A 27,492-nucleotide genomic window follows, 5' to 3' on the forward strand; every position below is an offset into this window, starting at 1 on the left:
AGACCCACCATACGTACAACGTATGTCCACCTTTTTGGTTCCCACTCCCTTTTACGCCTTGGCTTCAAATGCCACCCCCCACCCCACCAAAAAAAAAAGAAAAAGAAAGAAAGAAGCAAAAGAAGCTTCCACCTCAAGCACCCACTAATACTTCTTAATTAATAGATAATACCATCAAATATCACACTGTACAATCAGATGAAGACTTATACTTCATATATGCTTCGACTTTTAGAAAAACCAAAAGGTTGAAGCATTTGGTGACTTATAATACATGATTTATGTTCCAGTTAAAATAGTTCTGAACATCAATGTTAGAGATTGCAGTCTTTTCATGTGATTCATGTCCAAACTCTCATTTTCCATTTTCTTCTAGTAAGAGTTGCATTTGCAACTGAATGATCTATAACCAACACAACTCTAAATTTTGACTATTTGATAGTTCTTGCTCCTTATAAGTCATAAGACTCATAATTCTACTACTCCAGCTCGATTTCTTCTCTTTAATAAACAATACATCATTTATAAAATTGGATTCAATTGATTTTTTTCTTTCTAGAGTCTGGCTGGTTTTCCTTCTATTATTACTCTCTGAATCTCTCCAATGTCATTCATTTTTTTTTTTGAAACAAAGATATATTAGATACGGACAAAAAAAAAACAAGAGAAGGATGAGGGATCCTCCCCACAAAATAAAAGAATCTGATCAGAATATGACTGAAGCTCCTCCACTATTCAAAGGAACTTGTACAAAAATTAGTCCATTTATGGCTATATATATATATATATTTTTTTTTTTTTGATAAGTCCATTTATGGCTATATATCAAGTCTTATAAAGCGCTTCTCTCATTGTTGTCCAAACCTTTTAATTTATAGACTAAACGCCAATTAAGTTGAATAACATTGAGTGAGTGCCTCTAAATGTAGTAGTATAAGAGGCTCATAAGGAGGAATAAAAGTAAAGTAAATCCCACAACATCTCTACCGTCCTCCATTTTTACTCAAAGATCCTAACATTTTTCTCTCACCACACAATCCAAGACAAAGTGGGGCAAGTGATTTGCCAAAAGGTCTTGCCTCTAACAGAACTTTTCAATCCTCCAAAAAAAAAACTGGTCATCATGTAACATATACTCCTGAGCAAAACTCAATCCATCCTAGCTAGACTAAATAACTTGTGTCACAACCCCAGAGTTATCGAACAATGTAGAAGTAGATAGTCAATCAACTCTTCAATGTTGTTCATGAATCTCGCTTATTTTCTGCTATAAGTGTATCTCCTCGTCTCTTCTAGTTTGGTTGAAAAGTCCTGTAATTTCAAATTTTCCAGATAATCCTTAAATTGTTGGGGGAATCTGTCATATTCCTTGTGGATTTCTGTATATAGTGTGAATTATCTTCTATTTTAATTTATTAAGAAATAAATTGTCAGAAATCCGCATTATATTACAGTAATCAGCCAAACCAGATGGTTGGCCAGCTGAACTGTGAGCCAGTTCCTTTTACATGTTGACGAATAATCAGGGTTTTAAAGGATCTACAACAGTCATCCTTTATCATGATGGAAATCATGAACACATGGACTAAGAAAGAAATGATGAAATATTCCATAAAAGTGACAGGAGATAATGATAGAGAAATGGAAAATATTATGATACCAAAAGATATACAAATGATGGTAATACCTCATTGATAATAAGAGCCTTCCCATTCCTAACAATGTATTGAACATTCCGCCGATAGAACTCTTTGGCCTTCAAAGCATTCATCACAAACCTACAATGTTCCATTGAAATTGAAATCCAAGTGGGAACACATAACTAAGTATGCCCATTATCTAGAAGAGAAAATGAACTATTTTAAAATTTAAACACAATGTTTGACAACCAGCAGGTTACAAGACCACAATTCTGTTCAGTTGTTTATGGATAGTGAACTGAATAGGACAAAATTTGTTTAAAGTTTTCCAGAAAAAAACAAAATGGAAATATTTTTGTTGTGGATATTTGAAAGTAACATTCTGAAAAGAGATGAAAGAAGACGGTTGAAAGAACAAACAACTGTGAGCATATTCCACTTTTGGTCAACTCTGGCAATGATATCACAGAGTGACAAAAAAAGTAAGAAAGTCAATGTTCACCTAGCCCAAGGATCATTTTCATCCCATAGGTCATTAGTTTCAAGAGCCATCTCAGCAAGTGCAATTCCTTCCTCAGTCAACTCCACTGAATTATCCTTAAGCTCCACATTATAATGCTGTTAACGCAATTTATTTATAGCAAGGGTTAATATTGTTTCCAAAGAAGATAAGAAATATATAACCCAATACAAACTATGCCAGTTGAGTCAGCCAAATATCCTAGTTCAACAGAATAGAAAAGCAAGAAACTCACAAGTCCTCGAATAAGCAGCTCAGCTATTTTGGCAGCAACAGGATATCGTGCAGCATCTTTACTAGCCTGAGATGCAGAATAATAGAAACTAAAACACAATACTTCTATACTGCTGAAATTTTTTGCTCATGCTATTACCTACAGCTACTAACTGGAAGTTGTAATTTCAAACCTCAAAAGGAAATCAAAACATAGACAAATATTACCTCACCACTTATTAACAAAGGATTTCTTCCTTCATCAATAAGAACTGAATCAACTTCATCAACTATGGCAAAATGAAATGGCTTTGGCCTGTTTTTCCACAGCACACTGCTAGTAGTCCAATAAAACAACAAAAGACAAACTTCATATGGTGTCTGAAAATGTACCATCTCATCACTAGTTGCCCACTAGTTCCAGCAAGATTATCTCGTAAATAATCAAAGCCCAGTTCCTGATGACATTCCAAACAAGGATATCAGAAATAAGAAAAAAAAGGGAAGATGCACTAACCAAGATTCAACTGCTCCAATGACACAAGAAAATGTGAACAAGGCTGCCAAGCAACTACTATACCACCAAAAGCAAATACCAGAACAAAAATTATAAGTGGAGATATGCAACAAGATAAAATTGAATATGACTTACTGAATTATTGGTATATGTTATATCACATCCATAGTTGGATCTTCTCTCTTCTGATGTCATCCCCCTCTATATATGCAAGCAACAGAAGATAAACTGTAGTGAAATGCACTTAATCTGACTGACTAGTGGTGGAAATGGAATATCAATATGCATATGAAATTGCCCAGAGTCAAAATTATGGTATTACGATACAAGTTGTCCAATTGACCCACCCAATGAATGCATTGAAAAGGACAGAAAAACCATAACTTGAAATTTTTATGACTCACAAGCAGGAAATCACACCTGAATAAGACCCACTGAAAGACCTAGGAAACGATGAACACGACCCATCCACTCAGCATCACGTTGGGCCAGATAATCATTGACAGTTACCACTGAAGAAAAAAATAATTGAGCAAACAACATCACAAGATTTAACCAAATATGCATCAATGCAATATTTATTCGACAAAAGCCTGGAAGTACTTGTAGATTTGTATTAAATTGTAGCAAGTGGATCACACCAATGCAGGGCTACAAAAAAGAAAATAAGATAAAAAATAAAAAAAAATAAAAAGTGAAATACTCTACCAAGAACAAAATACCTGTAGAAGAAGAGGTTACAAGCACCTCTTACATAATCAGGTGCCTTCCCAACTCATCTGATCATCTTCTGATCATTATACACCTATCTTCTCTAAATGCCATATATTAAACTCATACCCTTTCACGTAGCCATTCATGTCACTAAGGTTACATATGAAGAGAGTCCCCAGTAATTTTCTAATAATTCCTTTCTTCTTGAATTTCTTGAAAATTTTAAACCATAGCCTTCCAAAAGCTCAGTTTCATCTAGGATTGGCACCTATGAAGTAGAATCAAATTATTATGTTTTCCAGGTGGAAGTTTTCTGAAATCTTATCAGTTTTGTTACTTCCAAACTTTGCCATGAAAGCATTCTCCAAAACTAATACACAACCTTTTTCTTTGATCAAATTAACTGAGAATTGTTCCCATTGTTGGATTAGTAGCCATTAACCCATTTATGTTGTAGATTAATGTTATATTTGTGGCTCATCAACTCATTTAAGGAGAGAATAGTTGGAATTGGTCTTCTATAGATGCCTTGAGCATTGAATTTTGGAAAGGCAACCAACACTACTTGAATGGAAGTAGACTAAAAATTCAGTTCGGCCAATTAACCACCAAATTCATTATCAGTCAAAACAATTGAGAATTTTAACTTTCTGATAGTCACAAGCCAACACAGCAAAGTCCAGTTGGACAGATGTGGATTCACACATTGAACAACTCATCCAAATTTCATTTCTTCCGGAAGCCACACATGTCAGCATCTGAAAGACTAAAAAGTAAGTCCTGTAAATCAACAAAAAAAAAAAAGCTTCCCTTGTTGGCAAGTTCCCTAGATCAAGAAGGAAAAATTATTGAATTAGAGAAGCATGTTTCTCAAATCTAGGTATAAAAATCCCTTAAATTAAGGAATTCAAATTTAGGAAGAATAAATTAACACCCTTGCTTGACCTATAAATAGAGGTGTCTTTCTTTGACATATAACTCCCAAAAGAAAGAAAAAAGAAAATTTAGAAGCCTCATATTGAAAAATAAGCTCCCACAAGATTGGACCCACTTTCAAACACTCATTAACTAGCCAATGGAAGAATATCATAAGCATAACATTCATGCCATTTATCCACCTTTAAACCTGAAGGCTAAAGTAAATATTCATACAATGTCCTTTTCCTCTGCAGACTATTAAAAAGGAAAATATTACAAGCTTTTATTCTAGAACAAGTGATGCTTGGCCCTTGAATTAAACTTTATTTCAAGCAGATGCAACCACCAGTCTTGGATCAAAATCAAGAAAGATAACAAAAATCAGATGATTCATTTTGTACAAAATATACATTGGACTTGTACCAATCATTTATTTTGAATCAATACAAATTTATTTAATTCGCTCTTTGTCTTTCCTTTTGATTTGCAAGCTGTGAAATTTGTTCATACAAAATGGATTGATGGGCCACTTACCTAGTGCACAGATGGACCAATGGGCACTAATCTAACATCTATCCATTTATTATTCGTAAATTTAAGTATGTTTATTGTTATAGTTGCTAACATTTGAATCCATAGTTGTCATGTGCCTATTTTCCAAAGAGAGATTCCCCATTGCACATTTGTGACAAAGAAGCCTCCAAAACCGGTTTTAATGCCACCCCTAGTCCTATCACTCTTTAAATAAGACAAATTTTAACATTAACTTTCTGTCAGGAGACATGTTCCAACTAACCAACTGAAGCCCAGAAGGAGATCCCAGAAAATATAATTATTGAGACACCTAGCCTGATTCTTGTACTCATGGATGTTTTCCACAAATCAATACAAGCAATTCAATTGCCTTGCTTACATTTGAATCATTCTACTAGCACATTTTCGATGCCATTGAAGAAAAACTATGCATGATCGTTTCATTCATTTGCACACATAAAAGCAACAACCACATTTCAAACAAGTTAGGACAGAACACATACCATGAACACCCTCACCAGTGAGGGCATTGAGATAGGCTGCTAATGTGGAAACCAAGGTTTTTCCTTCCCCCGTTTTCATCTCAGCAATGGACCCATCATGAAGCACAGCTCCACCAATGATCTAAAAAAAAAGAATTTTGCATATTCGCAAGTGAATAGAAAAAAACACCTTATTACATAAATGCGTACGTACCTGGACATCAAAATGGCGCATTCCAAGCTTCCTCCTCGCAGCCTCCCGGACAACTGCAAATGCCTCTGAAAGAAAAAAGCAAAGTAACATTGTAGCTCAATCGTCTATCCCTTATCCAAATAAACCAAAAAAAGAGGCACCAAACCAGCTTGAATATCCGCAAGCGTCTCTCCTTGTCTCAGCCGGACACGGAAGTCCACAGTTTTTGCAGCCAACTGCGAAAATAAACCAAACCCATAATCTAGAACGGCTCAAACAAAAACGACTATAGCTTTCAAGAAACAAGTGCGCATAGAAAAACCTGTTCATCAGAGAGTCTCTGAATCTGCGGTTCGAGGGCGTTAACCGAGTTTACGAGACGGTAGTAGTCCCTAACCACCCAGTAGTTTAGGCTTGTAAGGTCACTCCAATTCTTCCTCAGACGACCCAAATTTTCCTAAAGCAAAAGAAACCCAAGAAAGTGGAAAACGATCCACAGAAGCATTTCAACGAACAAGCGATGGACAGAACATAAATATGCGAATAATTAAGCAACAAAGACCTTCAGAGAAGCGACCGCAACTAGGGGTCCAGGCCTAGAAAGACGCCGTTGCCGCCGAGACAGAGAAAGGGAAAGAGACGAAGAATATGAAATGGGTCTGGTCCAAAAGATGGCATTGGGCCGTCTCGAAGGTTGCTCAGGAGTGATGAAGGGCGGATTCAGAACAGCAGACGCCGCCGCGGCCATGGCGGTGCTCTATGGGCTAAAGGCAACGCAAGTCTAGTGTTGCTGCTCCCATTGATCGGCAACGTTCGAGAAACGACACCTTTAGCTTCCGGATTGACTGTTAAATAGTGGCACCCGGTGCACTTTTTCGAGGGTCTAAGAGGCTTTTCCAACGGTTAAATAATGAAAATCCTGATTAACGTTTCTTGATTTTCTTGATCATACGTTAATAAATTATAATGCTATTTTTAGGACAGTTGTCCAATCCCCCCTCTGTCAAAGATTGCATTTTCATCCGTCAATTTTATTTTCAATATTTCAGTTGGATATAATATCCTACCTAAATATTTTTGTAATTTAAAGATTAATTGAAAAAAAAAAGAAAGAAAAAAAAAATGAGCGAGATCTTTTGTTGTCTTTTATTTTTTTAATCGTTGTTCTCTTTATTATCACAAATTAATGTTCTCTTTATAATTTTTGATATGTTTCTATTGGTTTTTGTAGTATCAAGATTAGTGGTCACATTCCGCCTTTGGATCATATGAACAAATTGATACTAAAATCAATTTAGGAGCTTTATAAAACTTTAGGAAGTGTTTGGGATAATTTTTAAATTTATTACTGACATACTTTAATTAATTTTGGATTTAGAAATTTATAGCGTTTGAATTGTGTACTAATTACTATTTTGAATCATTTCGAGATAGTTGTCAACTAGTTACATGTTGGATTTGTTAGTTAAGGTCGTTTATGTGTTGGGGTATGGGTTTTTTGATATGTGAAATAACCGTTTGGCAACAGAGTTGAAGAGTCACAGTTCACCTAACATCTCTTATTCCGTGCTTACTGAATTTCAGCTGGATCCATGTATACACTGTTCTCATTTACAGTATGAACAGATAATTTGCGAGAGTGCATAAACATCGTTTACAGATAATTTGTAATCACCATAATCACCCTTGGCAGCTTCGCCAACGTATTGAGTTTGGTTGACATCTTCTTAAGCGATGCTTCCATCACTGCCCAGAATACACCTGGTGAAATTAAACAAAGATTCAATAACAGAATGAACCAAGAGATGGTACATTGAACATCATATATTCCTGAACTAAAATGATCCAGTTTCTGCTCAGAATGCTTGAAGTTAGTTTTCTTTAAGCAAATTCTTAGCACAGGTAGACTATTTTTTAGATTTCAACAAGTAATGGGGTCTTCAAACCTGTAATTGTAACAAGAAGTTTTCTAGATTGAAGTCTATGGATGGTCAGTCTCTCATTAAAAAAGACGGAGAAAAAAGTATAGCCTACCTTGATAATTCTATCAGCACAGCCAACAAAAAGCTTTCCTTGCCAGTATAACAGTGCAGTTACGGCGGAGTCGGAAGCAATAGATCCAACTGGCAATGCTTCTATTTGAAGATCATCTCCTGATATCTCCTACAAATAAAGGGCCATGAGACTGATTCATTGAGCAAATGCAACAGACCTTTCATTCAAGGTTAGATTTAAATAAAAACCAAAAGTTGAAAGAGAAAACAGAATTGAAGGTTAAAAAGAACTTCAAAGTGCCAATACGTTTTACAGCATCCATCATTAATTATGCTTATAAGCCAAACAAACACCATTTTGCAAATGTACCTGTACATTGACACTCTTGTCCCAACCTCCTGTGAACAACCATTTCCCTCCCATGGCAACAGCAAAAACAGCACCATCATGGGCTTGTATGGATTTCATAAACACATCATTCCTCCAGATCTGGAAAAAGCGATGAAGAAAGCAAATGAATGATGAAACTATTTAGTAAACCCACAACAGGTTCTCTACATAAAAGGCATTGGCAATTTGGCAGATACCAATCCCCTCTTGGCCAATGACTTCATAATACAGCACCGAGGCGCACTGCAAATAAAGATCAAGTTGTTTTTGGAACCATTTGGGATGCATCCATTTTTCTTTTACCCACGGTATTGTGTTTAAGAGATATGATCATTTTAGAATGAGGATAATTGATAACCGTTTCTGTTCTTTGTATTACAATCTGGAGGCTGCTCTATTTTACATGACTAAAGTGAGAGTTCAAAGCCCACATCAATCAAAACTGGATTATTTTATTTTCCATGGATGCACCAGATGCCCCATTGGAAGATTACCAATTCTAGTGTAGACTAAGTAGGGTTCAAGAATCAGAAACCTTTAAGCATCCGTCCTCATGAGCTGCAAGAAGCATATGGTGGTCAGCTTTTAGAGACAAAACTGAGATCACATTTCCAGGTGTGTCTTCCCCCAATACGGTCAAAGGACTATGATCATTAAGAGACCACAGCCTGATGGTCCCATCCCAACTCCCACTGTAAAGAACACCGTCAGAAACTGCTAGCGCAGACACAACTGATTTATGACCATTCATAGTGCATGATAGGGTGCAATCCTGTGGAAATGGAAAATATTAAAATGCAAATATGTATTTTCACATAATGTCTGAACTCTGAAGAGATAAACCAAGCATGCTATATAGGATTATTTAGTCAGAGGAAATTGCATAAAAGCACAAGCCATTACCTGCAATGACCATGCTTTTATTGACTTATCTCCACTGCCAGTATAGAGATATCCAGTTCCAGAAATTGCCAAGGCATGAATACCACTATAGCGCCAATCCTTTTGCTCAAACCATTTCTTTAATGGTTCTTGCCCCAGAGGGATGCTAATTCCCCAGACAAAAATGCCACCTCCGATATCACCACTAATGCACAAAGGTTGTTCTTCATCCACAAAAACTACAGCCATGACTCTATGCTCATGACCTCTAAATTGATGTACAAGGGTAAAGTCCTGCATGAGATAGATGCACCAATTCAAAAAGGGAAAATTACAAGAAGAGAGAGAATCTAAATTCCAGGACAAGAAGAACAAATTCAATATGTACTTCTGATGAATCCATGCAAAGGTGAAATAAACTTCTAGATCCAGTTGATTAGAGATTGATTGTTCACTGTGCTCTATCACCACAAGCAACTTTTCTTAAGGGCAATTTGATTCTACTGTTTGGTAAATCACAATGCTGCAAATCTAGATATTTTGGAGGTATTCTAAACTTAGTCTAGCCCATAGCTTAAAATTCCTGCTTCCCAATCCACTGAAAGCTGCCAACAGAGCATGAATACTTAACCCCCGAAACTCCCAAAAGAGGACTGAGCCAAAGCCCTTAGCAAGGGTATAATTACTCTCCAATTCCTAATATGATGCAATTGATATATAGAATACGATACCATGTTGACTTTCTTTTAGTAGTGGTTGGGAATAGTTTCTACATATGTGCAACATTATTCTTTTGACAACTTGTGTTCTCTGAGCTGTATGTCCCATAATTATACATGTTCTGATGAGATACAACAAATTGTATATGAACAATTGAAATGAGGAAATCACAACAAATCTAGTAGCATGAACACAGAATGTAAAGCAGTTCATTTTAAATATACAACTTGATTCACCCTCTGTTGTGGCATTAAGCAAAATTATCCAGAAAATGGGTTTAAGAGATGCCATACTATTATCCTAATTGCAGCACCAAATGGTCAAATATTTTGTTGATAATAAATTTCATAAATCTTCAAAATCAAGGAAAGTATGCACTTATAGTCAAACTTCAACAACTGTTATTACCTGCAAAGACCAAACATGGATTGTTTTATCGAAGGAGGAGCTAAACAGGAACCCCCCTATAAAAGAAAGAAAAGATACTCAATGTAATTCAATCAATTGGACAGGAAACTAACAAAATAAAGTTGCTAAAGACAGGCACACCACGTAAATCAAATAGGGAAACCAAAGGATCTTCACACCATCACAACTAGCAAAGGGAAAACCACATACAACAACTTAAAGAACTAGATGGATCCATTTGAGAAACGTGATGCGGGCTTGCTATGAATGGCTAGGTGATCATGAACTAATATCACAAAGAAATCTCACAGCATCTCATCTCAAGTAAGTAGCTTTGATAATTTGAAAGATTGATAAAGAAGCTGGCAGCTTGCATTTTACTATCATTTAGTAGACCAAATACACTGATTTTTAAAAAAAATAAAATAAATAAATAAATAAATAACTTTTAGGCATAGGCAAAGTATAATGAAGGGATAAGTCACCACCATTTCACATGTGTATGGTTTGTTGGGTTTATAGTACAAGGGCCAAACCATGGCAGGGAGAAGCATTTCTGTCATGTGGATGACAGATACGAAGTTGCTTTTACACAGAGATAACAGAAATGCCCCTATATACCATGACCAGGCACACTGATAACTGGAAAAGGAAGAAATTTAGCTCTTGAATTTCAGCATCCTCTGGCAATAAGATAACTCAACAGTCATGAGCAGAATATAAGGTAATATGAAAAATGAATATTTGGTACAGCATCATATTAAAAATCAAAAAGGACACAAAGTATTTATACCTCCAACAGCTAATCCTGTAATACAATCAAGATGGCCTTGCAGATTTATAGATTTGACGGTAGATCCAGAGAGACCCTCAATGAAATCTTTATCATCCTGCAATTCCCCAGCTTGATCAACATTTTCTCTGCCGCTTTCATCTGTCTTCACTGCTTTTGATCCTTTATTAGTTTCCTTGGGCAACTGACACAATTCTCCAAGAACCAAGCAGTGCACATTGTTGCCCTCATTAACTGTTCCCTCTTGACTGACCATAATATCAAATTGAGGTTTTATAACCAATTCCCTAATGCATTTCCACACATCAGCTACAAGTGGACGACTTTTTGGATCCAAATTCAAACATTCACAGAGAATCTTTTGCAGTGCTACAAAATTTGTGCCCAGTTTAGTTTCCAACAAAGAACTGACTTCCTCCCTACAATCCATGTACACTTCTAAATAATCAGAATGCCTTTTTGCACTTCTTATATGGAGTTCAGTGAATGGGTTTCCAATAAAAAGCCTGAGCAACATACAAGCTAATGACCAAACATCAGAGCTATATCCAACTGAATAACTTAAACTGTCGCATTCTAGTTCAATGCCCTCTTTCTGCAATAACTCAATGAACACTTCTGGGCTCAGAAATGCCTCTCTTTTTATTAGATTGGTTGATATTATTCCCATTTCCTTATCATCAATTCTCCTCCTACCTGAAACACTCTCCACAAGGCTCCTATGAATCTTCCTTCCCGTCACCAACATCTCATTCAAATCAACAAAAACATGGCCAAGACCATCAAAATTAAAGCATGATGGTGCTAAACAACCACTAACTAGTCCTTCTGAATGTAAGCCAATAATTGCTTTGCATATCTCCATACCCATCATTGCAAAACAGAATATCCCATCTTCTATAGCTGAATTCAGCAAACTTTTGTCATTCCCACCAACAACCTCATTTTTCAGTTCACTAATTTTTTCCACAAGGTCACCTTCCCACCGCTCACATACAAGATACATCCATTGATCATCCAAATCATACCACAGTCCATAAACTCCACAGGTTTTGCGCTGTCTCAAAATCAAACCCAATTCATATCTTTTCTCCTCCTTCATTCCATTCAAACAGTTCATGATTCGCGCCATATAACTAAAACTAATCACAGAATCATTCACAAACGATAAAGAAGCAATTCTAACAAGACTCACATTTTGATTCTCTTTCATCCACCACCGAATAACCGACGGCGAAGAAGAAGAAGAAGAAGCAATTCTTCCATGAATCACATCACAAAAATCCTTCCCACCTCTGGGTTCAACCGAAACGGCGTCGTTCGGAAGAACCCAGTCCTTCCAAACGGAATAAAACTGGTCAGACCACAAGCGAGGTAGAAATTCATAGTGACTGGTGATGGGTCGTTTCTGGGGTTTCTGATAATCAGAGTCCTCGCTAAGACAGAGCCTGAGAAGGTCGATGTTCTTGGGTAGAGCCGATGGGCCTTGGAGGTGAGAGAACTTGACGAGTTGTGTACATGCCGGGCAGCGAATGGTGTCCAAGAATCGTTGTGGGAGGTGGGTTATGCATGCCTCGCAAGCCGTGTGTCCGCAGGCGAGTACGCGAGGGATTGCTTGATCGGTGTCGTAGGTTTGGAGGCAGACTGGGCACTCCGGCAGTTGCAGCTCCATAACTCGATTCTTCTTCTGCGCAGAAATGAGACGTCCACGTCGTGAAACGCTGCGTTTTGGTGGAAAACTTTGCGTTTTAGTGTTGTCAGAGGAAACGACGCCGTTTCAAGCTAAAATATCGTTTTGGGCATCTCTTTAAACAGTCTCCCTATTTCTCAGGGCGCGTTAAGCAAGCATCTGCGTCTCATCTTCTTCAGGATCTCCCCTCTCATTAATGGTTTTTTCTTTTTTGTTCTCAAAACCCTAACCCTAATCCTAGCTAGGCTTGCTTTTAGATCAATCTAAATGTGTCTGGAGTTCTGAATTTGATTTGGAAGTTGAAGGTTAGTTAAATTTGGACCCATTTGCTTGTTTTTGTGTTGGGATTGCTCTATGTAGTCCATAGTTTCTTTTGAACCAGATCTATGATATTTGTGAATTGTGTTCCTTTTTACGTAGTTCAGTGATAGTTTGACTTTAGTTTAGTATTCAATTATGCATGCAAGCTACTAGGTGAAAGAACACATGCAAATTTCGTGTGGGATGCGCACAAGCTGTTCGATGAAAAACCCAACCGTGGATGCAAAATCATGCTGTTTTTATCTTGAACCTTATATTATTTACGCTATGTTACAGTGGGTTTGATAGTGATTTTAAGAAGTGTTTTTAGCCTTTATAACACTTGAAAATTTTCATTTTAAGTATTAAAAATGTTAGAAACACTTCTTATGATTATTGTCAAATGCACTCTCACTAATATCATTCTTATTACTAATATGATTAGGGACCATCTCAAGACATAAGGTCTTCTTCTTATATTTGATGTGAAAGGACAAGAGTATCTATGTGCACAGTTAGAATCCTTGTTCACACTTGACAGAAAGGACCCAAAAGGCCAAAGCTTCACTTAAAAGGAGATATGAAGCTTGCATAAACCCTCCCATAAGGACCCATCCACCAACTTTGATTGTGAGAAATGACCAATTGTTATCCTGGGCCGTTCCTAGTGATTTTTCTGTAAAGGAAAAAGAACTAAAATGACAGTTGAATGTATCATGAGCAGGGCCATGTTGGTATTTGTCTACCGTTTTTTACTTCTTGCAACCAACCATCGCTGTTTAGATTATCAATTTCCTATGTTTCTGAATCAACCATTTTAAGTTGGTACTTCTCCATCTGGTTGCAAGTATGGAAGATCTATGTAGGATTGTTGTGAATTTATTCCTAATCAACATTTCTATGTCACTATATATGGAACTAGATATGTCCTGTGTAGGCCTTAGGGATGAATCCCATTGCTAATTAATAGCATGTCGAGTAGAGTTCAACAGAAAAGCAGTGATTGTACTTGAAAAACAGAGAATTCAATTGCTAAAATGTCTCACTTTCGGAAATGAAAGTAGTACCTGTCCGTATCATGGCATATAATGGTGTTTTATGGACAGAATACTTTGGCAACTATTGATGCCTTGTAGCTTAATATGACCATGATGCAAGGGTTGTAGTTTTCTTTTGTTTGTTTCTGGTTCTTTTTTTTATTCTTTTTTTTTTTTGGCTTGCTTGTTGTGGAACCAGAGGCAATGGGCTACACACTGCAAGTAGCAATCCCTCATGGCCTAGATCCCTGTGCATCAAATTTCATTCGTACTATTTGAGTTACTCATTCACCGTCCCTTCCTGCTCCAGGCTTTTCTTAATCATCAAATTGGTTGCTGATATGCTTAAAATTCAGAACTTTCAGAATAAATGGTCACTGGGATGGAATATTTTGGCCAGAATGTGCAGTTCTGGTGAAATAATAAAGGAGACTGCAGATCCAACTAAAAGGATATGTAAAATTATGATTTCTTGCCCAAAATTAGAGCTTGATACTTCCCTTAGTGAAAGTGGGATCAGGGTATCACCAATTGTGGTTGAGAATGTCCTCAAGAGATTTGAGAATGCTGGAATGCTAGCTTATCAATTTTTTGAATGGGCTGGAAAGCAACGAAATTACACGCATAGTATCAGAGCTTACCATACCATGATAGAGTCTCTGGCTAAGATAAGGCAGTATCAAATCATGTGGGATCTTGTAAATAAAATGAGGAGCCTGAAGATACTAAATGTTGAGACGTTTTGCATTATAATGAGAAAGTACGCGAGGTCTCAGAAGGTGAAAGAGGCAGTTTACACATTCAACATCATGGAAAAATATGATGTTCCTCCAAATCTGGCAGCATTTAATAGTCTTTTAAGTGCTCTGTGCAAGTCCAAGAATGTTGTAAAGGCTCAGGAGATCTTCAATGGTATGAAAGACCAATTTATTCCTGATTCAAAAACTTATAGTATATTACTTGAGGGGTGGGGAAAGGCTCCAAATCTGCCCAAGGCGAGAGAAATTTTCAGAGAAATGGTTGACATGGGTTGTGACCCTGATATTGTGACCTATGGTATCATGGTTGACATACTTTGCAAGGCAGGGCGGGTTGATGAAGCAGTTGGAATTGTTAAAGAAATGGATTCTAGTGTTTGTAAGCCAACATCTTTTATTTATAGTGTTCTGGTTCATACTTATGGGATAGAAAATCGAATCGAAGATGCCGTTTATACGTTTTTAGATATGGAAAGGAATGAAATTGAGGCTGATGTGGCAGTTTATAATGCATTGATTGGTGCTTTCTGTAAAGTAAACAAACTCAAGAATGCATATAGGGTTTTAAATGAGATGGATTGCAAGGGGATCAGACCTAATTCCAGGACCTGCAATATTATCCTAAACAGCTTAATCAGTTGTGGGGATACTGATGAGGCTTTTAGGGTCTTCCGCAGAATGATCAAGGTTTGTGATCCAGATGCAGACACATATACAATGATGATAAAAATGTTTTGTGAGAATGATAAGCTAGAGATGGCTCTTAAAGTGTGGAAATACATGAGGTTGAAGCAGTTTGTTCCTAGCATGCATACTTTTTCAGTTCTTATTAATGGACTGTGTAAAAAGGGTAATGCTTCCAAGGCTTGCATCTTATTGGAAGAGATGATAGAGAAGGGTATTCGGCCATCAAGTGTGACATTTGGGAAGTTAAAACAATTACTTATAAAGGAAGGGAGAGAAGATGTACTTGAATTTCTTCAAGAGAAAATGAATCTCTTGGTCAAGGAGCCTTTATGTGATCAAGAAATTATTGCTAATGAGCTGAATATACTGATCAATGTTGCTGAGTAGTCCGTACCTGCAATGGAGAATTCTGGAGTTGAAAGGCCTGGGAACCACCCCTGACTAATAAGAGTGGCATTTGGTAATTACAGGTCAGTGTTTTTAACTTTTTTTCAGGCCACATTCCGGATTTTATTTGAAACTTCAATTGGGTCATTTAACTACTTGCTTATTTTTAATTTTTTTCATTTGAACTTGTATTTAATGTCCCTTTTTCTCGTATTTATACATATTTTATTGTGCTTATTTAATGGAGAACTACACTGTTATACATCCTTGTACATCTTTTGGAAATAAAATCATCCTTACTGTCAAAAGATGTTAGTGAAAGTTGAAAACAGAATCTTTTGGTGATCATTTTTATGATTTTTAGTTGAAGATAATGCTGTTTGCATTAGTTGATTAATGAGTCTCAAAATTTTTCTGAGATTTATAGCAAAGCTCTTTTTTAATCTAGGAAACCATGTAGTTCTTTAGTATTGAAGGAATGCAATCTTGTTTCTATCATAAAATTCTGTGTACATCGAGGGTTGCAGTATACACTTAAAGAATGGAAAAATAAAAAATAAAGAAGAAAAATATGCAACACAGGCACCTCTGAAGAGCTGATTTGGGAGGTGGTGGTTCCTACCTACCAGGGTACATATTTGAATATTTTTCACTTGGAAAAAGCTTTCCAAGCTTTGCAGATCAAATTTATATCGTACTCATGCTTGTGCTGGGTCTTGATCTCTCATTTGTTAAAAAACTACACTGCAAAGAAGATCGAAATGCCTCATGGCTAAGAGGCCATGGCCTATCTGGTAATCTTGGAATGTCAATATCACCTTCCAGCATCTTTAGAGCCTCTGCAATGGTAGGTCTAAAAGCCACCATTACATGTGCGCAAAGAATCCCAACGAGAACAAATCTCTCCATGACACCTTTTGGTCCTTCCTTTCTTATGAAGTTGTCAAAAACCTCTTCCACTTTTCCTGATTTCACAAGCATCCAAGCCCAATCTGTGATCAAAACCATGGAAGAACTTGATGTATCCAACACCTTCCTCCCACTCATAGTTTCAAGAATCACGATCCCAAAGCTGTAAACATCGCTTTTTTCTGTTAATTGTCCATAGAGAGCATACTCTGGTGCTAGATATCCATGTGTACCAGCTACCCTTGTGGTGAGATGAGACTGACCTTCTCTACTTTGCTTGGCTAACCCAAAATCTGCCACTTTTGCTTTCATTTCCAAGTCCAAAAGTATGTTAGTCGTCTTGATATCTCGATGATAAATGGCAGGTTTGATTCCATCATGCAAGTAAGCGAGCCCTTTTCCTACATCAAGAATTATATTCTTTCGCTGAGGCCAAGTTAGTTCCTTCCTGCTATTGCTAGAGTTGAAAAGATGATCACTTAGGTTACCATTCAACATGTAATCACAAACAAGATATCGCCTTTTACCTTTACAGTCGTCACTTGTAACGCAGCAACCCCGAAGAGAAAGAAGGTTCCTGTGCCTTATTTTGCTTATGATCTCAACCTCATTGGAAAATTCCTCATCACCTTGAGAATCCAAATCAAGAATTTGTTTCACTGCAACTAAAGTGCCATCAGAAAGGGTGCCCTTGTGTACAACCCCATATGCGCCTTGGCCAATAAAATTCTTCTGTGAAAATCCATCTGTGGCTCGTTCAATTTCAGCGATATGATACCATTTTGCACCAGTGTTGGGTAAAACTCTAGCCTGCATGCTGCTCACAAATTCTTCATGGAAGGCGTTTTTCTTCTTCTTTTGCCAAATCCTGTACAGCACCACTGATCCCAAGGCAAACAAAACAACCAGAAAAGCACCCAAGAACCCGAAAATCAATTTGAATAAAGTCTCTTGGCTCAGATGATTAGAGGTTTCACCAGTTTTGGAGTTAGACAAAGGCAAGCCTAGTATGCAAGCAGCAGTCGTGCCATCCTGAGGGCCTAACTCATTAACAATGCCTGCAGCATACAGAATAGTGAAGTAAAAGCATTTAGTGGAATTTGGAGCAAGAGCCCGCAACTGGGAATTCACCTTCATCCCAGCATCGAGGCAGGAGCCGCACTGGACAAGTCCAGTCAGGTCCTTGCAAGATGAATCCAAGGCCGTCTTTTCCCCAACCCTTTTGATCCAATCTTCTTTCGTGATGATTCCAGCACAGCTCGAGGAATTAGCAACAAACTGAGTCGAGTTCTTGAAGCATAGAGAGACTAAAGACGGTTGGAACGCCATGGCAGAGAGCCTAGTCTGCAATTCTGAGAGGCAAGAAGATGAGACAGCAGCAGTGGGGAGCTGAAACATGGAAGTTTCTTTCAGGTGCTGTGCAAGGCCCATGCCAAAGAGACTGAGAAGGGCCATGCAGCAGTGGTCTTGATCCCCATCGCGGCACGAAGAGGTGTCCCATGGGTAGGTCTCGACATAGCCAAGATCTATGGGACAAGAAGAAGATGCAGAATCAACTGAGAAGACGAATAGAGAGAGGGAAACAATGAAAGAGATCAAGAATACGAAGGTGCCCATGTTTTCCTCTCAAAATCATGCAGTGGGGATATGTTGTGGAGGCTTTATACAAAAAGTGATGGAACCATCAACATTGGCTGCTCTGCGAGTCAAAAGGCACGTTTGCAATAGAGGAGTTGAACCAACTTTATTCTAAGGTTCCAACGAGAAACACAAAGTGAAGGAAATTTCGTTGTTTGGCATGTATTCAAAGTTTTGCTGCAACATTTATCTGATACATTTTGGAGGGGTCAAAGTCAATACATTTGAAAGTTCAGAATGGTGCAGTAACCTACTATCCCACCTAGAGTTGAAGGAGGAACAAAAGTGTGAAATCCTTTTAATTACAAAAGGGGCATGGCATTGACTCTGGGTCAATAGGAAAAAAAATGATCATGATAATGACATTCTCCAAACGTAATATAAATACAATTTGCCACGTTGATTGAATTTGAAAGCTAAAGCTAATAGCAACACGATTTATAGCACTGATTGAATTTGACTAAATAAAGGATATATGAGACGTTGGAATTCAAAAAATGAGATGGAGTGTTCAAAGGGGTAGTGATGATTTGAAATATTTAAAATAAAGTTAAGAAATTAGAGAGATTTTTTTTTTTCCCTTCAAAAAGGGAGGAAATTGGGAAATGATTTACCAAGTTGAAAATATTTGAAAAATTATAAGTAAATATTTGAAAGTGAGAAATCTTGCAAAAAAGCACGAGTGACCATACAAATGTGTTAGACACTAAACAAGGGTATGGACATAAGATATTGAACATTGTGCAAATGTTTTATATTAATATAACAGGCACGGGAGAAGGAGATGAATATATATTTCTCTTAAGTATGCTATGGTTATTTCATTGAGGGGTATTTTTGTCCTCAAAAATATAATTATTTAGATAAGTATAAAGTGAAATCAGATGGATACACATGTAATTTCACTTTAATTTATAAGAAAGATTAATTACCATCATCTTTTTATAATGACTAAAATAACACTATTTTCATACCTATTTTGAATTTAAATAACTAATGTAACATATTTTATATCATTCCAATCTCAAAATTATTAAAATTAGTCTACTGTTTTCTTGATTAATTATAATGAAAAATTACAAAAAAAACATAAAAATATTGAAAATTATATTTCTTTTCGTTGTAATTAAAGTTCAATAAATATTTTTATATTTATTTGATTAATTTTATTTTAAAAAACTTAAGTCTAAGAAAACTTAATCTAACTTATCACACAAAATTTATTTTAGGTTATATAAAAAGTTTTTTCATGTTTAATAGAATTATTGTAATATTAATTTTTTGTTTTAAAAATTATGATTAATTTTTTTTAAAGATTTAATGGGTTTATGGGGCCCATGAACCACTGAAAAAAAAAAATCCATGGTGCATTCACAAAGGGGGTGGTGGCACAGCTCACCTCAAATGTTGAAATAATAAAAAGTAGAATCTTTGTAAATAATAAATATGCAAATATTAAATTTAATTTTCGAAATAATAATAATAATTCAATAATTCACATCAAGGGATTCTTGAATTACAAGAATTATTATTTTAAATTTCAAAACCAACATAATTAAAATTCAGGATTGTCCCACTTGCCAAGCAATCAGAGCTTTTATGAGCTGTGAAAATGTCAGCATCCAAAGCAGGGGTTGTGTCATGTCGGTGGTGCATCAAACCACATATGAAAAATATGTAAAAATGGGAACGCTTTCATTGTAGATCCAAACATTTCCTAATGACAAAGCTGATTCAGAGGGGAAATTGCCGGCAAATAATCCACGCCCAACATTGTTCATCACCCAATTCCCTCCGAGTCGTCTTCATCATCTGAACCCAAAAGCCCTTCCATTGACAAATCCTTTTTTATTTATTTTCCCATCTTGCTCATACTCATATCATATCCACCATGGACGAGTTTGGTCGTTTAACCCAGAGTTTCGGCCTCAAACCACAGGGAAAATCGGCACCCATGGCCGCTTTGAAGCGACCCAGCACCACCGGCAATGACGGAGCCTTCAATTTTGATGTCGGATCGGGGGTGCACAGCAATGGCGGTTCTGGGGTTTCTCAGAATTTTGGGGGTTTGGATGATTACGATGATATTTTTGGGGGACGCAATAGGAATTCAAATACATGGGGTGGTGGCGGTGGTGGTGGGTCTTTGCTTGATCATGATTCGGTGTTTGGAAATTTGAATAGTTCTGGGGCGAATCGCGGTGGTTCTAATTATGATGGAGATTTTTTTGGAGGGATTTCCGAGGTGAAGAGCTCGGGGACGGTGAATTATAATGATGTATTTGGGTTTACGGATTCCGGGTCCAAGCAGAGTGATCAGTTTGATGATTTTCTTGGGAATTCGGGCGGTGTGGAGAAGAATGCGCCTCGGGGTTTTGATGATTTGATACCAGGGTTTGGTGGGAGCGGCGCTGCCAAGAAAGGGTATGTGTTCCATTGTTGGTTTTACCGATTGGAGGTCAAATGCAGTTTTAAATGAATCTATTGAGGAATCTAAGATGTTGGAAGGCTTAGGTAATGTTTATGAAATTTGGGGAATGTCTTTGAAAGATGCCGCTGCTTGAATGATTTAAACACTATATATTGGAAACTTGTCTGATAGGAGTTTTTGGGAAGAGTTCTTGTAGAGATTTGGGACATTTGATTAGATTTGGATTGACTAAAGTAAAATGCAACAATTTCTTTTTCTGCAAAATTAGCAGAGATTTGGAAAACCTTGGTGGTGATAGTTTTTTTACTTAATTCTAAATAGAACCTTAATGTTTAATGGTGTTAAATATCTTGTTTTGTAGTATTTTAATTATATTAAGTATTAAAAAGTAAAGAAAAACCAATATGTTATTTTTTCTATTTAGAAAATATCACGTAGTTTGGCTTTTTCTATTTAGTAAAAAATTTATAATAAGTTATGAAAAAGTAGAAAAACAAATAAACTAAATTCTGAAAACAAATTATTTTAGTAAAAAGTCAAAAACAAACAGCACCTTAGTCTGATTTGGTTCCAGGTAGGTCAAAATTTGCCGGATGTTATATTCTCGAGACCATAGTAACCAAGCAGTCACAAGAAGGGATTTTTCATAGTCATTTTACATTTATACTTAACTTGGTTATGTAATTATAATTTGGTGATGTTGGTGACTCTGAATTCCTTTAGTTCTCTTACTCTGGGACTGGAAGGAATAAATCAATCCAGTTTACTAATATACATAACTCGAAAAGCAGTACTTCCAGTTATCAAGAGCTGGCTGCACCAATCTTATTTTGCCATTCTGCTGCTTGAAGGTCATTGTTGTGTTGTTCATAGTCAATTTATCCTCTCTCTACCGCAATCAGCTTCTGGTTCTTTTTTTTTTTCATCTCTCTTTTCCTTGCTGCACGGTTAGCCTGGAACTTGATTCTTCTCATTGGTGCAGTCATTGTTCTTTGTTTTGTGTGGTCAAACCATCTTAATTGTCTTTCTCTCATCTTGTTCCTACCTTTTGTTATCAGGCTAACACCCTCCATCATTACATGTGGCCTCATACCCACATGTATAAGGGGAAATTAGCAATTATGGATTACAAATAAATAGATAGGGGAAACAGTAGGAAAGACTCAAACTCAGACCTCTAGTTAACCATAACTTTGATACCATGCTGAACTACCAATTTTCCTAAAAGTTTAAACTGTTAGGTCATGGACTCACAATGTTTTTTTTTTTTGGATAGGGTCATGGACCCACAATGTATACCAGGCTGACAAATATGTTGGTTATTGGCTTCCCAACATTCAAGTTTGTAAAGCATGGCTGATTTCGTAGTTGAGTTTCCCTTCAAATTGCTTGTTCAACTGCATTTGGGAATCTTGTTTCTGCTGTTGGGAATTTATGTATGGAGTTAGGAGCACTGAATATGTAAATCAGGAAGTCAAAACTTATACATGAATAAATAATTCAATCATGTGGTAAATTAGTAATAATAATTAGATATTGTTTGATTACTTTATTGTTTAGATTTCAGAAACATGCAAGATGTTTACCTTGTGTCCACATGCATTTGCAGTTGCTGGCACAACTATGAAGAGTCCCGGGTTAGGCAAGGATGAATTGAGATTTATTTATTGCATTTAGCATTTGGTAGAGAAACCTATGCTGTAAGGTAGAGCTGGCTATGTGTCAGTCTAAGTATGTTCAGGCTGGGTCCTTAATTGTCTAAGTTCAATACCATTTTTCTATGACCAGATCAGAAAAGTCTAGCCTCATCCATTCTATCCTATTTATTAATGGGCAATCCAAAACGAACTTGCCAATTTATTATGAGTAATGACTGTGAACTTGGAAACTATATACAGGTTTTTTAAGTATAAATGCAATGGAACATAGTGAAATAGGGTGGAAAAAAGAGTTGAGTGAAGGAATAAAAAATACAGGGAATATCGAATGATATAATTGTGTGTTGGAACAGATTAACCCTTGTTCACCATCAATGTTTGATGGGAATTAGATGCTATGGTTTTCATTCCATTTTCAATTCAATGTATTCTGCTATTTAATCTGCAAAATTTATGTCATTCACCTCATCATCATCTTATTTGCACAGAATGAATTCAGAGACAAATAAGCTTAATCAATCAGCAGTTGGTTCAACTAAATCCACATCCACATTGGCTGAAGATCCCTTTGTACTATTTGAATCAACTTCAACCCCTGCAGATACTTCCTCACCAGTGTTTTCAGATCCACTGGAAGAAATGAGTAAAATCAGTAATTCAAGAAAGGGTTCATCATTTAGTAGCGGAGCATTTGATGATATGGATCTCCTTAATGGCTTCGCAAAATCAATGCCAACAATGTCATCTAATAAAAGTTACAGTGGTCAGAATGGAAGTTCACTAATAGATGAACCTGCAGAGCAACAAAGTGATCTGGAATTTTTTTTCTGTAAGGTTGCTCCCCCAAGCAGTGTGCCAAGGCGTGAGGCTACTAGTGCGGTGAGAACTATAGTTATGACAAGTGTAGACATTTTTTAAGTTATTTGCAACAACTGATATATTATGTTTTTTGCTTCCTGACATATGTTTCAACACCCTGTTTTTGATACATAGTTCCATGACAGAGGAGTCCCTGAAATGGTGAGAAAAACATTTTCTGGGACCTCAACCACTGTGGATACTGTGGATAAGGCCTTTTCTGGGACCTCAAACAGTGTAGATAAGGTTTCTTCTGCTACAAATGTTTTTGATGACTTCTGGAATTTTGGAGGTAACTTGGCTGTTAAAAGCAATTTTCATTTATAGACTGCCAAGGTCTGGGGCTTTTTCTCTCTATGCTAATTGCTTCAATCATTCTTCCTCCCCCCATCCCCCCAAAAAAAAGCTGCCCCTTCACCAGGAGAATTTCAGGAAGTTGAAGGGGAAAGTGAAGAAAGACGAAGAGCAAGATTCCAAAGTCACCAAAGGACCCAGGAGAGAATGGTGTGTGTTTTCCTCTCTTTTTTCATTTAACTATTCTTTGTTGTCCCCAATTTAGTTTTTTCCTTAAAAAGTTTGAACCTTTTCTTTCCAAGGATGCACCAGCATATGCAGATAAGCACACCAAATTAAAGTCCATTTGTTGTTTAGAGACTCAATGGATTGCATGCAATCATATTATGCAGCTTATAACCAAATCCATATCTCAAATGCTCCCAACCAACTGCAGCCTCATTTAATGCTCACTTTTCTTTTCTTTTTTTGTATTTACTTTATATGGTTTTGAACTTTTTCTCTTTCTATATGGTCAGGCTAAAGCACTGGCTGAAAAAAATCGATATGACCTTCAAACTCAGCAGGAGCAAGAAGAGAGACATGTAAGCATTTGCAGTGTTATAAGGATTAGTTAGACTCTGGTTCTCCAATCATCTGTCTTCTCTTTAATTTAAAGTTCCTTTTTGTTGCTCTTTTAAACTTATTTTGTGCAGAGAATTGCTGAAAGTCTAGACACAAAGATAAAGCATTGGGCTGCAGGGAAGGAGGGCAATTTGCGAGCACTTTTATCATCATTGCAATATGTGCGTTCTATTTTTTTTCTTCGCATTTTATCTGACTATTTTTAGGGCACAGGAAATTATCCAGTTTTGGTATTTTTCTTTAATTTGTTTCTCTTTGCATCTTATTTAGTTGTTTTTGTAACCGAGGATGGTGTAGGAACTAGATTGTATGATAAAGAAGCAAGATATTAGGTTTGGTTGATGGACATGGATTCAAATAAGCTACGTTTTCGTACTTTCATGTTTGTATTTCAAATGAGGTTGCTAAAAATTCTGGGACAGCATAGTTACCTTCAACACTCAGGCTAGGTTTTTTTGTTTCTTTAAGGGCATGTGGGCGGGCCAGGACGCGACATGGTTCGTTGGGAAAGGAATGAAGGGGGAAGTTGCTGTGTAGGTGGGTCTGGTGGTAGGGGGCATTTGTGGTTTGTGTGGGCATATTTTGCATGTGTCTGGTTGTAATGTCAACAATTTTGGGTATTCTGGTTACCTTTGCCCCAAATGTCTCTTGGTTGGGCAGCTAGGCTCGCATAGTTTTGTGTGTATTGGGATCAGTTTACTCTATGTATATGCAAGAAATCCTTTTTCTCCCAGTATTAGTCTGATTGCTCTACACCCCCCACCCCCCCACCCCCCCCCCCCCCCCCCCCCCCCATGCACAACCACACGTGCAAATTGTATTCCTCTTTTTATTTCTTTTTCCTTTTCTTTTATATGTACCTCCATATTGTTGAAATTTTTTATGTATAAGATTATGTCTAGGCTTACCCACACTTTTTCTGTAATACTAAAATGTTTTATTAGGTGAGTAGGCTCTCACAAATGCATAAAACACTAGTTGGGCCCATCTTCTGCGTCTGTTGACAATTTTTTTAAAGAAGATATCTTATTTCTTGTATTTACAACGTACACTTGCCTTTTTATGCTTAAATCTCATAGAACCTTTTGTATACCCACAAATTCAGAGTCAAATGTGTAAATCTGCATTTCTTTGTCTTGTGACTCATCATGTAGTAAATGGTTTTTTTCATTTACAGAAAAATATATATATATATATATATATATATATATAAACTGCCTTATTGGATTTATATTTTTTCATATGACATTTTACAAGGAATTTATCTTGCTAATATTTAGTTTTTAAAAGGTATTTGACACAATCTTCTGCATATAGACAGTCACATATGCTACCATTATATTTTACATGATTGGACTACTTTCAATACTTTAATTTTATTATTTAACATTCTTTTTGCTCTGAAGAAGTGTTAGTCATCCTTTTATGCCCCTTATATTTGGACTAGGATAGGTCTTGTTTTATACTTTAAATCACTTCCAAACTATTGGCCATTTCCATTATATCTCTAAAATATTTCCATTTCCTTACTGACATAACACAAACAAATCTTTAATACTTTATGTTTCACAAATTATATCATGTATGCTGTCGCAAAATAAGAAACTTAGGACCTTGGTTCCTGATCAAGTGGTGAGGGGTTGGGGTGGGAATTTAGGGGGTTTACAAATTCAATTCCATGTAACGGTAGCCAGAAAAACAGGAAAAAAAAAATTATAGGAGTTACAAGGGTTTGGATAGTAGGAGCCATAAAAACAACAATTCAAAATAAAGAGAGGAGGAAGAGGCCCTTGGTTCTTGCATCAAGTGGTGAAGCCTTGGGGAGGGGCAGGGGTGCAGGCATAAGATTAATCAAATAACATGCAGGTAAGACAGCTTCTTACCAGTAGTAGGTACCTTCATCTCGGTGAGAAGAGCACGGCTCCAAAAGGTGCCGATTTTTTCCGCTCAGCTACTCCATTCTTTTTTTGGGTGGGGGGGTGAATGGGATGATATAGGGGGTTTCCAATTTGAATTCAATGTATAAATCAAAAGGATTCTAGAGGGAGAGGCCACCCTGAAGCAGGGTATAGCTCATTTAGTGTGGATAGTTTAGTACTGTGAGCTAGACAACAAAAGGAAGCCCCTTTACTGTAGAATTATGAGAAATTATTAGAAGCTGATTTGCTAACTTCATTTTTTGTTACAAAATTGTTAGAAGTGTACATTGGAACTCCTAGAATTTCAGAGGAGAATGAAGTGATACTCCTACATTGCATACACAGTTTATTTTTGTACTTCTTTCCTTCTATTATGTTATCCACTCTGCCATCTGGAGTAATTTTTGCACTGAAATCTTCTTAATTTGTACGCATATCACATGAATCTTCTATTGGACATGACAAACAAATCCCCTTTATATGTGGAATGATGAACAGGTGCTCGGGCCTGAATGTGGTTGGCAACCAGTTTCATTGACTGATTTGATTACCTCAGACTCGGTCCGAAAAGTTTACAGAAAGGCCACCTTATGCATTCATCCTGATAAGATTCAACAGAAAGGTGCTAGCGTTCAGCAGAAGTATATTGCAGAGAAGGTTTTTGATGTTCTGAAGGTATGATGTACCAGTATTCCAACTATTTCCACAAAAAAACTCACTTGAATATAACCTTACCTGAACCGGGGTGAGAATGGTATTAAATATATTATAGAATTTTGTTTGTTGAATGAGTGAGATGTATTTTGATACTAAAACAGGAAGCTTGGAACAAGTGCAAGACAGAGGAAGGCCTATAAATAGCTTGGATGATTATTACTATGCAAGAACTTTTGAGCTGCTTCTTCAACAATTGCACAAGGAGGTCCGTCCCTCTTTGGGAGGGTGGTAAAGGAGCAATGGAGCTTTTGTTGGTCAATGATGCTGTGAATCGCCGGAAAAGAAGATTGACTCCAGGAAACATGGATTTATAGGAGGATCTGTTCGTTTATGTTGGAACTTCTACTTAAAATGTAAAATGGAGATATCGAAGGATGACTCTGACTTTCCCTCACACACACACACACACATGGAAATTCAATCAGACGTTGCTTGGATGGGTATTGGTATTTATTTATTTATTTATTTATTTTTATTACTTGTGTAATCTGTTAACTGAGCAAAAAATTTCCTTCACACCATATTTGGAACGAGATTGCTTTTATCCACCTTGTTTCTGCCCACTTTTGATTAATTTTCCTATTATGCCTCTCGCCTAGTATACGTAACCACTTGCCATCTTAGCAGCTTTATCGAACTAATGACGTATATGTGGTTTGATGAAGG

The 27,492-nt window shown here is 36.8% G+C and overlaps 4 protein-coding genes across 6 annotated transcripts in view; 2 read left to right on the forward strand and 2 right to left on the reverse strand.

The window, feature by feature from the left end:
* The window catches only part of LOC100248990 (protein translocase subunit SECA2, chloroplastic), a 52,737-nt gene extending 40,131 nt beyond the window's left edge, over window positions 1-12,606 (reverse strand). Inside the window, exons 1-17 of the mRNA XM_010665874.3 lie at window positions 10,920-12,606; window positions 10,127-10,182; window positions 9,020-9,292; window positions 8,652-8,888; window positions 8,096-8,215; window positions 7,766-7,894; window positions 6,054-6,188; window positions 5,898-5,967; window positions 5,753-5,817; window positions 5,560-5,680; window positions 3,311-3,402; window positions 3,026-3,091; window positions 2,767-2,831; window positions 2,602-2,689; window positions 2,396-2,461; window positions 2,143-2,258; window positions 1,688-1,778 (exon numbers count right to left, since the gene is read on the reverse strand). Coding sequence (XP_010664176.1) covers window positions 1,688-1,778; window positions 2,143-2,258; window positions 2,396-2,461; window positions 2,602-2,689; window positions 2,767-2,831; window positions 3,026-3,091; window positions 3,311-3,402; window positions 5,560-5,680; window positions 5,753-5,817; window positions 5,898-5,967; window positions 6,054-6,188; window positions 7,766-7,894; window positions 8,096-8,215; window positions 8,652-8,888; window positions 9,020-9,292; window positions 10,127-10,182; window positions 10,920-12,591 — 3,462 coding nt within the window. The 5' untranslated portion in view covers window positions 12,592-12,606. The remainder of the gene's footprint in view (window positions 1-1,687; window positions 1,779-2,142; window positions 2,259-2,395; window positions 2,462-2,601; window positions 2,690-2,766; window positions 2,832-3,025; window positions 3,092-3,310; window positions 3,403-5,559; window positions 5,681-5,752; window positions 5,818-5,897; window positions 5,968-6,053; window positions 6,189-7,765; window positions 7,895-8,095; window positions 8,216-8,651; window positions 8,889-9,019; window positions 9,293-10,126; window positions 10,183-10,919) is intronic.
* A 194-nt stretch (window positions 12,607-12,800) lies between these two features.
* On the forward strand, window positions 12,801-16,111 carry LOC100259211 (pentatricopeptide repeat-containing protein At1g77360, mitochondrial). 2 transcript variants are annotated; one of them, XM_002284556.5, is made up of 2 exons: window positions 12,801-12,914; window positions 14,257-16,111. In XM_002284556.5, exon 2 carries the CDS (start codon window positions 14,288-14,290, stop codon window positions 15,776-15,778), a length of 1,491 nt encoding a protein of 496 aa, XP_002284592.3. In that variant the 5' UTR covers window positions 12,801-12,914; window positions 14,257-14,287; the 3' UTR covers window positions 15,779-16,111. The 2 variants fall into 2 exon arrangements, with proteins under 2 accessions (XP_002284592.3, XP_010664173.1); XM_010665871.3 differs by having other exon boundaries at window positions 12,826-12,914; window positions 14,146-16,111.
* Window positions 16,112-16,248: 137 nt separating this feature from the next.
* On the reverse strand, window positions 16,249-18,736 carry LOC100264391 (probable receptor-like protein kinase At1g11050). 2 transcript variants are annotated; one of them, XM_019216516.2, is made up of 2 exons: window positions 17,215-18,736; window positions 16,249-17,088 (listed from the first exon to the last, which is right to left on the reverse strand). In XM_019216516.2, the coding sequence occupies exons 1-2, from the start codon at window positions 18,302-18,304 to the stop codon at window positions 16,466-16,468; spliced, it is 1,713 nt and encodes a 570-aa protein (XP_019072061.1). In that variant the 5' UTR covers window positions 18,305-18,736; the 3' UTR covers window positions 16,249-16,465. The 2 variants fall into 2 exon arrangements, with proteins under 2 accessions (XP_019072061.1, XP_002284588.1); XM_002284552.4 differs by having other exon boundaries at window positions 16,249-18,734.
* Window positions 18,737-19,916: 1,180 nt separating this feature from the next.
* On the forward strand, window positions 19,917-27,374 carry LOC100853821 (auxilin-related protein 2). The gene is made up of 8 exons (XM_010665875.3): window positions 19,917-20,749; window positions 22,903-23,293; window positions 23,408-23,564; window positions 23,679-23,776; window positions 24,085-24,150; window positions 24,262-24,351; window positions 26,608-26,784; window positions 26,928-27,374. Exons 1-8 carry the CDS (start codon window positions 20,217-20,219, stop codon window positions 26,964-26,966), a joined length of 1,551 nt encoding a protein of 516 aa, XP_010664177.1. The 5' UTR covers window positions 19,917-20,216; the 3' UTR covers window positions 26,967-27,374.
* The last annotated feature ends 118 nt before the right edge of the window (window positions 27,375-27,492 follow it).

The sequence above is a fragment of the Vitis vinifera genome, chromosome 18 (assembly GCF_030704535.1).
Source record: "Vitis vinifera cultivar Pinot Noir 40024 chromosome 18, ASM3070453v1".
In the NCBI taxonomy this organism is placed as follows: domain Eukaryota; kingdom Viridiplantae; phylum Streptophyta; class Magnoliopsida; order Vitales; family Vitaceae; genus Vitis; species Vitis vinifera.

Coding starts and splice junctions, on each gene's coding strand:
- LOC100259211 (XM_002284556.5), top strand. CDS start 14,288: ATGCTTAAAATTCAGAACTTTCAGAATAAATGGTCACTGGGATGGAAT.
- LOC100264391 (XM_002284552.4), bottom strand. CDS start 18,304: ATGGGCACCTTCGTATTCTTGATCTCTTTCATTGTTTCCCTCTCTCTA.
- LOC100853821 (XM_010665875.3), top strand. CDS start 20,217: ATGGACGAGTTTGGTCGTTTAACCCAGAGTTTCGGCCTCAAACCACAG. Junction 20,750..22,902: donor AGCGGCGCTGCCAAGAAAGG/GTATGTGTTCCA, acceptor TTATTTGCACAG/AATGAATTCAGAGACAAATA. Junction 23,777..24,084: donor AAAGGACCCAGGAGAGAATG/GTGTGTGTTTTC, acceptor CTATATGGTCAG/GCTAAAGCACTGGCTGAAAA.